The sequence below is a fragment of the Passer montanus genome, unplaced genomic scaffold (genome assembly GCF_014805655.1).
Source record: "Passer montanus isolate IOZ18808 unplaced genomic scaffold, ASM1480565v1 scaffold652, whole genome shotgun sequence".
Lineage (NCBI taxonomy): Eukaryota > Metazoa > Chordata > Aves > Passeriformes > Passeridae > Passer > Passer montanus.
The window spans coordinates 6056-20043 of NW_024371616.1; the positions used below are offsets into that span (position 1 = coordinate 6056).

The window sequence follows — 13988 nt, forward strand, 5'->3', positions numbered from 1 at the left end:
GGATTGGGATTGGGATTGGGATTGGGGTCAGGAATGGGATCAGGACCACCCCGTCATCAAGTACAGTGAGTTTTGGGGGATTCGGGTTGGGATTGGGGATTGGGATTGGGATTGGGATTGGGATCGGGATCACCCCGTCATCAAGTACAGTGAGTCTGGGGATTGGGATTGGGATTGGGGTTTGGGATCGGGACCACCCCGTCATCAAGTACAGTGAGTTTTGGGGGATTGGGCTTTGGGATTGGGGTCAGGAATGGGATCGGGACCACCCCGTCATCAAGTACAGTGAGTTGGGATTAGGGTTGGGATCGGGATTGGGATTGGGATTGGGACCAGCCTGTCATCAAGTACAGTGAGTTGGGATTGGGGTTGGGGGTTGGGGTTGGGATTGGGGTTTAGGTTTGGGATCGGGATTGGGACCACCCCGTCATTGAGTACAGTGAGTCGGGATTGGGGTTTGGGGTTGGGATTGGGAGCACCCCGTCATCGAGTACAGTGAGTCTGGGGGATTGGGATTGGGGTCAGGAATGGGATTGGGGTCATCCCATCACTGAGTCCAGCGAGTGGAGGGGATTTGGGGTAGGGTGACCCCACTGACCCTTTGAGAGGAGACCCCACTGACCCCTTGAGTTGGGGACCCCTCTGACCCCCTGACTGGGACCCCAGTGACCTCCTCGTGGGTCAGTGACTCCATTGACCCTTAGCATGTGGGTGACCCCGGTGCCCTCCCCGCGGGTGGGCGAACCCGCTGTCCCCTGACGTGTGGGTGACGCCGCTGTCCCCGCTGTCCCCAGACGTGCTGTGGGAGGAGGGCAAGGCGGCGCTGGAGCAGCTGCTCAAGTTCATGGTGCACCCGGCCATCTCCAGCATCAACCTGACGGCCGCGCTCGGCTCGCTGGCCACCATCGCCCGCCAGCGGCCCATGTTCATGGCCGAGGTCATCCAGGCCTACGAGACCCTCCACGGTAACGTCCCCAAGTGTCCCCTGCTGTCCCCAGGGTGTTCCTTGGTGTCCCCCTGGTGTCCCTGGTCACCCCATGTTCATGGCCGAGGTCATCCAGGCCTTTGAGACCCTCCATGGTAACGTCCCCTGGTGTCCCCAAGTGTCCCCAAGTGTCGCTAACCCCGTCCCTGTCCTCGTAGCCATCCTACCATCCACGCTGGCCAAGTCTCCAAGCCATGTCCCACGTCCCCAGCTGTCCCTAACCTGTCCCTGTCCCCGTAGCCAACCTGCCTCCCACGCTGGCCATGTCCCAGCTGTCCCCAGGTGTCCCCAGGTGTCCCTAACCTGTCCCTGTCCCCATAGCCAACCTGCCGCCCACGGTGGCCAAGTCACAGCTGTCCCCAGGTGTCCCCTTGTGTCCCCAGCTGTCCCCAGGTGTCCCCTAACCTGTCCCTGTCCCCGTAGCCAACCTGCCGCCCACGCTGGCCAAGTCTCCAAGCCATGTCCCACATCCCCAGCTGTCCCCAGCTGTCCCTAACCCCGTATCCCCTCCCCGTAGCCAACCTGCCCCTGACACTGGCCATGTCCCCAGCTGTCCCCAGGTGTCTCTAACCTGTCCCTGTCCTTGTAGCCAACCTGCCCCTGACACTGGCCACGTTCCTGGTGTCCCCAGGTGTCTCTAACCCGTCCCTGTCCCCGTAGCCAACCTGCCCCTGACACTGGCCATGTTCCTGGTGTCCCCAGGTGTCCCTAACCTGTCCCTGTCCCTCGTAGCCAACCTGCCCCTGACACTGGCCATGTTCCTGGTGTCCCCAGGTGTCCCTAACCCGTCCCTGTCCCTCGTAGCCAACCTGCCCCTGACACTGGCCATGTTCCTGGTGTCCCCAGGTGTCCCTAACCTGTCCCTGTCCTCGTAGCCAGACATTTGGGGGGTGTCACCTGTCCTGGGGTCACTGCTGACCCCTGAGAATGTCCCCAACCTGGTCAGGAGGGGACATCGGCCTTGGGGACATTTTTGGGAGGGGCTTTAAGGGGACACTCTGGGGGTCTCCAAGGCGGTTTTGGGATCTCTGAGGTGGTTCTGGGGTCCCTGGGGTTATTTCAGGGTTCCTGAGGTGATTTTGGGGTTCTCCAAGGTGGTTCTGGGATCCCTGAGTTGATTTTGGGCTCCCTGAGGTGATTTTGGGTTCCTGAGTTGATTTTGGGGTCCCTGAGTTAATTTTGGGTTCCCTGAGGTATTTTTGGGTTCCCTGAGGTGATTTTGGGTTCCCTCAAGTGTTTTTGGAGTCTCCAAAGGCAGGTTTTGGGTCCCTGAGTTGATTTTGGGTTCCCTGAGGTATTTTTGGGTTCCCTGAAGTGATTTTGGTTTCTCTGAGTTGATTTTGGGTTCCCTGAGGTGATTTTGGGCTCCTTGAAGTGATTTTGGGTTCCCTGAGTTGATTTCGGGGTCCCTGAGGTGATTTTGGGGTCCCTGAGGTATTTTTGGGTTCCCTGAAGTGATTTTGGTTTCCCTGAGTTGATTTTGGGTTCCCTGAGTTGATTTCGGGGTCCCTGAGGTGATTTTGGGGTCCCTGAGGTATTTTTGGGTTCCCTGAAGTGATTTTGGTTTCCCTGAGTTGATTTTGGGTTCCCTGAGGTGGTTTTGGGTTCCTTGAGACGTTTTTTGGGTTCCCTGAGGTATTTTTGGGTTCCTTGAGATGTTTTTTGGGTTCCCCGAGTTGATTTTGGGTTCCCCGAGGTGCTTTTGGGGTCCCTGAGGTATTTTTGGGTTCCCTGAGATGTTTTTTGGGTTCCCCGAGTTGCTTTCGGGGTCCCTGAGGTGATTTCGGGGTCCCGTGTCCCCGCAGGTGCTGATCAGCATGGTGTACCTGCCCGAGGCCATGCCCGCCTCCTTCCAGGCCACCTACACGCCGGTGGAGTCGGCCGGCACCGAGGCGCAGATCAAGCACCTGGCGCGGCTCATGGCCACGCAGATGACCGCGGCCGGCCTGGGGCCAGGTCAGGGGCACCCCGGCCGGGGTTTGGGGCGGATTTGGGGGAAATCGGGGTCACGGTGGGATTCACGGAGGTTGGGTGGGTTTTGGGGTTCTCCTGGTTGGGGGAATTTGGGGTTTTGGCTCCATGGAGGGGCAAAAACTGGGGTGGGATGAGGATTTGGGAGGTTTTGGGTGGAAGTTGTGGAAGTTGTGGAGGTTGGTTGGGTTTTGGGGTTCTCCTGGTCGGTGGAATTTGGGGTTTTGGCTCCAAGGAGAGGCAAAAATTGGGGTGGGATGAGGATTTGGGTGGAATCCAAGTTTGGAATGTGGATTTGGGGAGATTTGGGTGGAATTCGCCCAGGTTGGAGAAGTCTCGTTGGGTTTCACCTTCCCCTCATGAGTTCCTGAGTGGCCAAAGCATTGCCCTGGTGGCCACCCACGATCCCTGGACCCCCACCCCATTTTTCCCTGGGATACAGCTGGGATAACCCTGGGATACAGCTGGGATACACCCAGAATTCCCTTGGAAATAACCCCAGGGAACCCTTGAGTGACCATTGAGTGACCCTTGACTAATCCCTGAGTATCCCTTGAGTGACCATTGAGTATCCATTGAGTGACCAGCGAGTGACCCTTTTGAATGACCTTTGAGTGACCACTGAGTGGCTCTTGAGTGACCCTTGACTATTCCCTGAGTATCCCTCGATTAACCACTGAGTGACCACTGAGTGACCACGGAGTGACCACTGAGTGCCCTGGGTGTCCCCGCAGGCCCGAGTGAAGATCCTGGCCTCGCTGGTGACACAGTCCCAGTGACCTTGAGTGACCCTTGACTATTCCCTGAGCATCCCTCGATTAACCCCTGAGTGACCACTGAGTGCCCTGGGTGTCCCCGCAGGCCCGAGTGAAGATCCTGGCCTCGCTGGTGACACAGTCCCAGTGACCTTGAGTGACCCTTGACTATTCCCTGAGCATCCCTCGATTAACCCCTGAGTGACCACTGAGTGCCCTGGGTGTCCCCGCAGGCCCGAGTGAAGATCCTGGCCTCGCTGGTGACACAGTTCCAGTGACCTTGAGTGACCCTTGACTAATCCCTGAGTAACCCTTGATTAACCATTGAGTGACCATTGACTGACCACTGAGTGACCACAGAGTGACCACAGAGTGCCCCGGGTGTCCCCGCAGGCCCGAGTGAAGATCCTGGCCTCGCTGGTGACACAATTCCAGTGACCCTTGAGTGACCATTAATTAATCCCTTGATTAACCATTGAGTGACCACTGAGTGACCACGGAATGACCATGCAGTGACCGGGTGTCCCCGCAGGCCCGAGTGAAGATCCTGGCCTCGCTGGTGACGCAGTTCGAGGTGCCCCTCAAGGGCGAGGTGCTGTCCTTCATCCTGGACGACGTGCGGGGCCGCCTGGACCTGGCCTTCGCGTGGCTCTTCCAGGAGTACAACGCGCACCTGGCGCGCGGCGGCGCCGGCGGCCTGGAGCGCTACGACGAGTGCCTGATCGGGCTGCTGGCCGGGCTGCAGGAGAAACCCGACCAGAAGGACGGGTGGGGACACCACCGGGGACACCACCGGGGACAGGGGCTGGCACCGGGGACACCAGGGATGGGATGGTGCCGTTGGGCTGCAGGAGAAACCCGACCAGAAGGACGGGTGGGGACACCGGGGACACCACCGGGGACAGGGGCTGGCACTGGGGACACCAGGGATGGGATGGGGACACCAGATTGGGTTGGTGCCACCAGGGATGGGATGGGGACACCAAGGATGGGATGGGGACACCAGGGTTGGGTTGGTGCCACCAGGGTTGGGTTGGTGCCATTGGAATGGGGACACCAGGGATGGGATGGTGCCATTGGGCTGCAGGAGAAACCCGACAAGAAGGACAGGTGGGGACACCGGGGACAGGGGCTGGCACTGGGGACACCAGGGATGGGATGGGGACACCAGGGTTGGGTTGGTGCCTTTGGGATGGGGACACCAGGGTTGGGTTGGGGACACCAGGGTTGGGTTGGGGACACCAGGATTGGGTTGGTGCCGTTGGGCTGCAGGAGAAACCCGACCAGAAGGACGGGTGGGGACACCACCGGGGACAGGGGCTGGGGTTGGGGACACCACATTGCATTGATGGCATTGGGCTGTGGGAGAAACCTGACCAGAAGGACGGGTGGGGACATCGGGGACAGGGGCTGGCATTGGGGACACCAGGGTTGGGTTGGTGCCTTTGGGATGGGGCTGGGGACACCAGATTGGGTTGGGGACACCAGGGATGGGGACACCAGATTGAGATGGGGACACCAGGGTTGGGTTGGTGCCATCGGGATGGGGACACTAAATTGGGTTGGGAACAGCAAACTGGGTTGGTGTCACCAGGGTTGGGTTAGTAGCACCGGGGTTGGGTTGATGCCACCAGGGATCGGTTGATGTCACCAGGGTTGGGTTGGGGACACCAGGGTTGGGTTGGGGACACCAGGGATGGGTTGGGGACACCAGGGATGGGACAGTACCTCCAGGTTGAGGAGAGTGCCACCAGGTCTAGGGCAGTGCCACCAGGTGTAGGACAGTGCCACCAGGTGTAGCACAGTGCCACCAGGACAGTGTCACCAGGTCTAGGGCAATGCCACCAGGCGTAGGGCAGTGCCACCAGGACGGTGTCCCCAGGGGTGGCACAGACCCGTTAGGGCCCAGCTGGTGCCACCAGCGCCACCGCAGCACCTCTGGGGACAGAGCAGAGCCACCGAGGCCACCCCCGGCGTGTCCCCAGGCCGGTGACACGGGCGCTGTCCCCGTCCCCAGGATCTTCACCAAGGTGGTGCTGGAGGCGCCGCTGATCACCGAGAGCGCCCTGGAGGTGATCCGCAAGTACTGCGAGGACGAGGTGGGACACCGGGGACACCGGGAGGGGACACCGGGGACACCGGGAGGGGACATCGGGAGGGGACACCGGGAGGGGACATTGCGGGGACACCGGGGTGGGGACATACAAAGGTGACACAGCCAAGGTGGGTGGGGAGGTGACACCTGGAGGTGACACCAGGTGGGGACACGGAGGTGACACCTGGAGATGACACACAGAGGTGACACGGGGGAGGTGCCACCAGGAGACACCTGGAGGTGCCACGGGGGAGGTGACATGGTGGAGGTGACACCAGGAGACACCTGGAGGTGACATGGTGGAGGTGCCACAAAGAGACACCTGGAGGTGACATGGGGGAGGTGACACCTGGAGGTGACACATGGAGGTGACACCAGGAGGTGACATGGGGGAGGTGACACCTGGAGATGACACATGGTGGTGACACCTGGAGGTGACACGTGGAGGTGACACCAGGAGACACCTGGAGGTGACATGGGGCAGGGGCCACCAGGAGACACCTGGAGGAGACACAAAGGTGCCACCAGGAGATGACACGGGGGAGGTGACACGGGGCAGGTGCCACCAGGAGACACCTGGAGGAGACACAAAGGTGCCACCAGGAGATGACACGGGGGAGGTGACACGGGGCAGGTGCCACCAGGAGACACCTGGAGGAGACACAAAGGTGCCACCAGGAGATGACACGGGGGAGGTGACACGGGGCAGGTGCCACCAGGAGACACCTGGAGGAGACACAAAGGTGCCACCAGGAGATGACACGGGGGAGGTGACACGGGGCAGGTGCCACCAGGAGACACCTGGAGGAGACACAAAGGTGCCACCAGGAGATGACACGGGGGAGGTGACACGGGGCAGGTGCCACCAGGAGACACCTGGAGGAGACACAAAGGTGCCACCAGGATTGATGGCATTGGGCTGTGGGAGAAACCTGACCAGAAGGACGGGTGGGGACATCGGGGACAGGGGCTGGCATTGGGGACACCAGGGTTGGGTTGGTGCCTTTGGGATGGGGCTGGGGACACCAGATTGGGTTGGGGACACCAGGGATGGGGACACCAGATTGAGATGGGGACACCAGGGTTGGGTTGGTGCCTTTGGGATGGGGCTGGGGACACCAGATTGGGTTGGGGACACCAGGGATGGGGACACCAGATTGAGATGGGGACACCAGGGTTGGGTTGGTGCCATCGGGATGGGGACACTAAATTGGGTTGGGAACAGCAAACTGGGTTGGTGTCACCAGGGTTGGGTTAGTAGCACCGGGGTTGGGTTGATGCCACCAGGGATCGGTTGATGTCACCAGGGTTGGGTTGGGGACACCAGGGTTGGGTTGGGGACACCAGGGATGGGTTGGGGACACCAGGGATGGGACAGTACCTCCAGGTTGAGGAGAGTGCCACCAGGTCTAGGGCAGTGCCACCAGGACGGTGTCCCCAGGGGTGGCACAGACCCGTTAGGGCCCAGCTGGTGCCACCAGCGCCACCGCAGCACCTCTGGGGACAGAGCAGAGCCACCGAGGCCACCCCCGGCGTGTCCCCAGGCCGGTGACACGGGCGCTGTCCCCGTCCCCAGGATCTTCACCAAGGTGGTGCTGGAGGCGCCGCTGATCACCGAGAGCGCCCTGGAGGTGATCCGCAAGTACTGCGAGGACGAGGTGGGACACCGGGGACACCGGGAGGGGACATCGGGAGGGGACACCGGGAGGGGACATTGCGGGGACACCGGGGTGGGGACATACAAAGGTGACACAGCCAAGGTGGGTGGGGAGGTGACACCTGGAGGTGACACCAGGTGGGGACACGGAGGTGACACTTGGAGGTGACACCAGGTGGGGACACGGAGGTGACACCTGGAGATGACACACAGAGGTGACACGGGGGAGGTGCCACCAGGAGACACCTGGAGGTGCCACGGGGGAGGTGACATGGTGGAGGTGACACCAGGAGACACCTGGAGGTGACATGGTGGAGGTGCCACAAAGAGACACCTGGAGGTGACATGGGGGGAGGTGACAGGGGGAGGTGACACCTGGAGATGACACACGGAGGTGACATGGGGAGGGTGACACCAGGAGATGACACATGGAGGTGACAGGGGGAGGTGACACCTGGAGATGACACACGGAGGTGACACGAGGAGACACGTGGATGTTACATGGGGGAGGTGACACCAGGAGACACCCGGAGGTGCCACGCGGAGGTGCCACCAGGAGATGACACATGGAGGTACTTCGGCGCCGACAAGGACACCGGTGAGGGATGGAGCCCGGGGGTCTGTGGGAATTCAAAATATTCTGTGGGAAATGCAAAATGTTCCACGGGAAATGCAAAATGTTCCGTGGGAAATGCAGAATGTTCTGTGGGAAATTCAAAATATTCCGTGGGGAATTCAAAATATTCCGTGGGAAATTCAAAATGTTCAGTAGGGAATTAAAAATATTCCATGGGGAATTCAAAATATTCCATGGGAAATTCAGAATATTCCATGGGAAATCCAATATATTCTGTGGGAAATTCAGAATATTTCACGGGGAATCCAAAATGTTCCATGGGAAATTCAAAATATTCCGTGGGGAATTCAAAATATTCCGTGGGGAATTAAAAATGTTCCATGGGGAATTCAAAATGTTCCGTGGGGAATTCAAAATGTTCCATGGGAAATTCAAAATGTTCCATGGGAAATTCAAAATATTCCATGGGAAATTCAGAATATTTCATGGGGAATTAAAAATATTCCATGGGAAATGTCAAATGTTCCATGGGAAATTCAAAATGTTCCATGGGAAATGTCAAATGTTCCGTAGGAAATTCAAAATGTTCCATGGGAAATTCAAAATATTCCGTGGGAAATTCAAAATATTCTGCGGGAAATTCAAAATGTTCAGGGGGGAATTAAAAATGTTCCATGGGGAATTCAAAATGTTCCGTGGGGAATTCAAAATGTTCCATGGGAAATTCAAAATATGCCATAGGAAATTCAAAATATTCCGTGGGAAATTCAAAATATTCTGCGGGAAATTCAAAATGTTCAGGGGGGAATTCAAAATATTCCATGGGAAATTCAGAATATTTCATGGGAAATTCAAAATGTTCCGTGGGAAATTCAAAATTTTCCGTAGGAATGGGGAAATTCAAAATGTTCAGGGGGGAATTAAAAATGTTCCATGGGGAATTCAAAATATTCTGTGGGAAATCCAAAATGTTCTGTGGGAAATTCAAAATGTTTCATGGGAAATGCAAAATGTTCCATGGGAAATCCAGAATGTTCCATGGGAAATGTCAAATATTCCATGGGAAATGCAAAATGTTCCATGAGAATTGCAAAATGTTCAGTGGGGAATTCAAAATATTCCATGGGAATGGCAAATATTCCATGGAAATCCCAAAAGTTCTGTGGGAGACCCCAGACGTTTTATGGGAAATCCTGTGTCCCCCCCCCAGAGGTGACACCATTAACTGGGCCATTGTCACCTTGGTTTTGGTCACTGTCACCCCGTTTTTGGTCACTCTAATCCCATTTTTGGTCAGTGTCACCCAATTTTTTCTCATTATAATCCCATTTTTGGTCACTCTAACCCCATTTTTGGTCACTCTAACCCCGTTTTTGCCCATTGTCACCCCGTTTTGGTGTCATTGTCCCCCGTTTTGGTGTCCCCAGAGGTGGCGGCGCCCTGGACCGAGGAGACCATCAAGCAGTGCCTGTACCTGTACCCGTGCCTGGCCCGTTTTGGGTCGTTAATGCCATTTTTGCTCACTCTAACCCCATTTTTGGTCACTCTAACCCCATTTTTGGTCACTCTAACCCCGTTTTTTGACACTGTCACCCATTTTGGTGTCACTCTGTGTCCCCAGAGGTGGCGGCGCCCTGGACCGAGGAGACCATCAAGCAGTGCCTGTACCTGTACCTGGCCCTGCTGCCCCACAACCACAAGCTGATCCACGAGCTCGCCTCCGTCTACACCGAGGCCATCGCCGACATCAAGCGCACGGTGCTGCGCGTCATCGAGCAGCCGGTGAGGGACACCGGGGACACTGGGGACGATTGGGGACACTGGGGACACCATGGGGACATCCATGGACACCGTGGGAAATTGCCTTCCCTGTCCCCATGGATAATTAGTGGGGTTGGTTAATTGGGGCAGTTGGGTGTCACCATTGTGGGGTCATGGAGCAGCCAGTGAGGGACACTGGGGACACTGGGGACATTTGGGGACATTGGGGACACTGGGGACACCATGGGGACATCCATGGACACCGTGGGAAATCGCCTTCCCTGTCCCTGTTATCAATTAGTGGGGTTGGTTAATTGGGGCAGGTTTGGGGCAGTTGGGTGTCACCATCATGGAGGTCATGGAGCAGCCAGTGAGGGACACTGGGGACACCAGGGACATCATGGGACACTGGGGACATCTGGGGACACCATGGGGACACTGGGGACACCATGGGGACATCCATGGACACCGTGGGAAATCGCCTTCCCTGTCCCCGTTATCAATTAGTGGGGTTGGTTAATTGGGGCAGTTGGGTGTCACCATTGTGGGGTCATCGAGCAGCCAATGAGGGACACTGGGGACATTTGGGGACCCTGGGGACATCTGGGGACATCCATGGACACCGTGGGAAATCACACCCCTTTCCTACTCTGCTGTCAATTAACAGTTCACTTAATTAGGTAATTAATTAATTAATTGGGAGCGGATTGTGGGCGGGTGTCACCATCACGGGGTCATTGAGTGGCCGCTGAGGGGACATTGGGGACATCAATTAAATATTAAGTCATTGGTGTTTAATTGAATATTGATTGATTAATTGAAATAAATAGACTTAAAAATAAATTTAAATTAAATAATTGGTATTTAATTGAATATTAGCTGATTAATTGAAATGAATAGAATTTAAAATAAATGTAAATTAAATAATTGATATTTAATTGATTATTAATTGATTAATTGAAATAAATAGGATTAAAATTACATCTAAATTAAGTTAAATGAAATTTAAGCTAAATAAATAATAAATGTAAATTAAATAATTTCTATTTAATTGAATATTAATTGATTAATAGAAATGAATACAATTAGAATTACATTTAAATTAAATTAATTTAAATTTAAGCTAAATAAATAACAAATTTAAATTAAACTAATTTAAAATGTAAATTCAGTTCCATTTAAATTGAATTGAAATTAAATTAATAATTAAATTTAAATTAAATTTAATTTAAACTAGATAAATAATAAATTTAAATTAAATTTAAATTTAAATTAAATTAAATTTAAAATTAAATTTAACTGGAATTAAATTAAATTTAAATTTAAATTAAATGGGATTTTTGGTGACCAATGGGATTTTGGTGCCCAATGGGATTTTGGTGCCCAATGGGATTTTGGTGCCTCCGCGGGATGGGGATGAACTCCCCGGAGCTGCTGCTGCTGGTGGAGAACTGCCCCAAGGGCGCCGAGACGCTGGTGACGCGCTGCCTGCACAGCCTGACCGACAAAGGTGCGCCCGGGACACCCAGGGGACAGGGGGACACCCAGGGGACACCCGGGGACACCCAGGGGACACTGGGGGAGAGCCTGGGGACAGCCTGGGGACACACTGGGGGAGAGCCTGGGGAGACTGCGGGACAGCCTGGGGACACTGGGGGAGAGCCTGGGGACAGCCTGGGGACACTGCGAGAGAGCCTGGGGACACACTGGGGACACCCTGGGGACACTGGGGGACACACTGGGGACAGCCTGGGGACACACTGGGGACACCCTGGGGACACTGGGGGACACACTGGGGACAGCCTGGGGACACACTGGGGACACCCTGGGGACACTGGGGGACACACTGGGGACAGCCTGGGGACACACTGGGGACACCCTGGGGACACTGGGGGACACACTGGGGACAGCCTGGGGACACACTGGGGACACCCTGGGGACACTGGGGGACACACTGGGGACAGCCTGGGGACACACTGGGGACACCCTGGGGACACTGGGGGACACACTGGGGACAGCCTGGGGACACACTGGGGACACCCTGGGGACACTGGGGGGACAGCCTGGGGACACTGGGGGAGAGCCTGGGGACAGCCTGGGGACACTGCGAGAGAGCCTGGGGACACACTGGGGACACCCTGGGGACACTGGGGGACACACTGGGGACAGCCTGGGGACACACTGGGGACACCCTGGGGACACTGGGGGACACACTGGAGACAGCCTGGGGACAGTGGGGGACAGCTGGGGACACCACGGGGACAGCCTGGGGACAGTGGGGGACAGCTGGGGACACCACGGGGACACTGGGGGACAGCCTGGGGAGACTGCCTGGGGACACGGGGACACCGAGGAGGTGACAGGGACACGGGGACACAACATCGACTCCTGCAAGCGTGACATGAAATCCGTCATCAAAGGTGGGCATGGGTGACATGGGGACACCCAGAGGGACATGGGGACATCCAGGGGGTGACAGGGACAGGGGACACTCAGGGGGACATGGGGACACCCAGGGGGTGACAGGGACAGGGGACATCCAGAGGGACGTGGGGACACCCAGGGGGATGTGGGGACACCCAGGGGGTGACAGGGACAGGGGGGGACACAGCCCTGCCCATCGACTCCTGCAAGTGTGACACGAAATCCATCATCCAAGGTGGGCTGGGGACACCCAGGGGACACCCAGGGGACACGGGGACACCCAGGGGGACGTGGGGACATCCCTGGGGACATGGGAGGACACAGAGTGACACAGGTACACAGCCCTGCCCATCGACTCCTGCAAGTGTGACACGAAATCCATCATCCAAGGTGGGCTGGGGACACCCAGGGGACACCCAGGGGGACATGGGGACATCCCTGGGGACATGGGGGGACAAAGAGGGACACAGGATCACAGCCCTGCCCATCAACTCCTGCAAGTGTGACACGAAATCCACCATCAAAGGTGGGCACGGGGACACCCAGGGGACACCCTGGAGGACACAGGGACACCCAGGGGGACACGGGGACAGCGCGGGGGTGGCAGCGGTGACAGCGCCGTCCCCTGCCCGCAGTGCCACCCTCGCCCGAGCTGGTCAAGCGCGTCAGGGACCTGTACCACAAGCGGCTGCCGGACGTTCGCTTCCTCATCCCCGTGCTCAACGGCCTCGAGAAGGTGGGGTGGCCCTTGTCCCCTGCCCTGCTGTCACCGGGTGTCACTGAGCGTCCCCTGGTGTCACCGAGTGTCACCGAGTGTCACCGAGTGTCACTGAGTGTCACTGAGTGTCACCGGGTGTCACCGAGTGTCACCGAGTGTCACTGAGTGTCACTGAGTGTCCCCGGGGCCGGTTTTGGTGCAGAAAGAGGTGATCCAGGCGCTGCCCAAACTCATCAAACTCAACCCCATCGTGGTCAAGGAGGTCTTCAACCGCCTGCTGGGGACACAGCACGGTAAGGGACAGCTTGGGGACAGCTGGGGACAGCTTGGGGACAGCTGGGGACAGTGGGGACAGCTTGGGGACAGCTGGGATGGGACAAGGGACAGCTGGGGACAGGTGGGGACAGGCCTGCTGGGGACACAGCACGGTAAGGGACAGCTTGGGGACAGCTGGGGACAGCTTGGGGACAGCTGGGATGGGACAAGGGACAGCTTGGGGACAGCTTGGGGACAGCTTGGGGACAGTGGGGACAGCTTGGGGACAGCTTGGGGACAGCTGGGGACAGGTGGGATGGGACAGGGGACAGCTGGGGACAGGCCTGCTGGGGACACAGCACAGTAAGGGACAGCTTGGGGACAGCCTGGCATGGGACACAGCCCCTGTCCCTGTCACCCTGGTGTCCCTGTCACCCCTCTGTCCCTGTCCCTGTCACCCCACTGTCCCTGTCCTGTCCCTGTCACCCCGCTGTCCCTGTCACCCCGGTGTCCCTGTCCTGTCCCTGTCACCCCGCTGTCCCTGTCCCTGTCACCCCGCTGTCCCTGTCCCTGTCACCCTCCTGTCCCTGTCCCTGTCACCCCGCTGTCCCCGCAGGTGACGGCGCCTCGGCCGTGTCCCCCCTGAACCCCGGGGAGCTCCTGATCGCCCTGCACAACATCGACTCCTCCAAGTGTGACATGAAATCCATCATCAAAGGTGGGCACGGGGACAGGGGACACCCAGGGGACACGGGGACACCCAGGGGACACGGGGACACCCAGGGGACAC

The 13988-nt window shown here is 57.3% G+C and overlaps 1 protein-coding gene and 1 long non-coding RNA gene across 2 annotated transcripts in view; both read left to right on the plus strand.

Annotated features, from left to right (window-relative positions):
* Positions 1-13988, plus strand: part of SYMPK (symplekin) — a 17322-nt gene that overhangs the window by 2046 nt on the left and 1288 nt on the right. Inside the window, exons 5-18 of the mRNA XM_039728524.1 lie at positions 795-965; positions 1646-1831; positions 2774-2962; positions 3818-3858; positions 3945-3971; positions 4244-4479; positions 5729-5824; positions 7383-7464; positions 7974-8061; positions 9662-9822; positions 11203-11311; positions 12861-12961; positions 13146-13236; positions 13815-13916. Coding sequence (XP_039584458.1) covers positions 795-965; positions 1646-1831; positions 2774-2962; positions 3818-3858; positions 3945-3971; positions 4244-4479; positions 5729-5824; positions 7383-7464; positions 7974-8061; positions 9662-9822; positions 11203-11311; positions 12861-12961; positions 13146-13236; positions 13815-13916 — 1680 coding nt within the window. The remainder of the gene's footprint in view (positions 1-794; positions 966-1645; positions 1832-2773; positions 2963-3817; positions 3859-3944; positions 3972-4243; positions 4480-5728; positions 5825-7382; positions 7465-7973; positions 8062-9661; positions 9823-11202; positions 11312-12860; positions 12962-13145; positions 13237-13814; positions 13917-13988) is intronic.
* LOC120511451 lies at positions 44-1436 on the plus strand. The gene is made up of 3 exons (XR_005629724.1): positions 44-65; positions 795-965; positions 1409-1436. It is a non-coding gene; the product is annotated as an uncharacterized LOC120511451 (long non-coding RNA).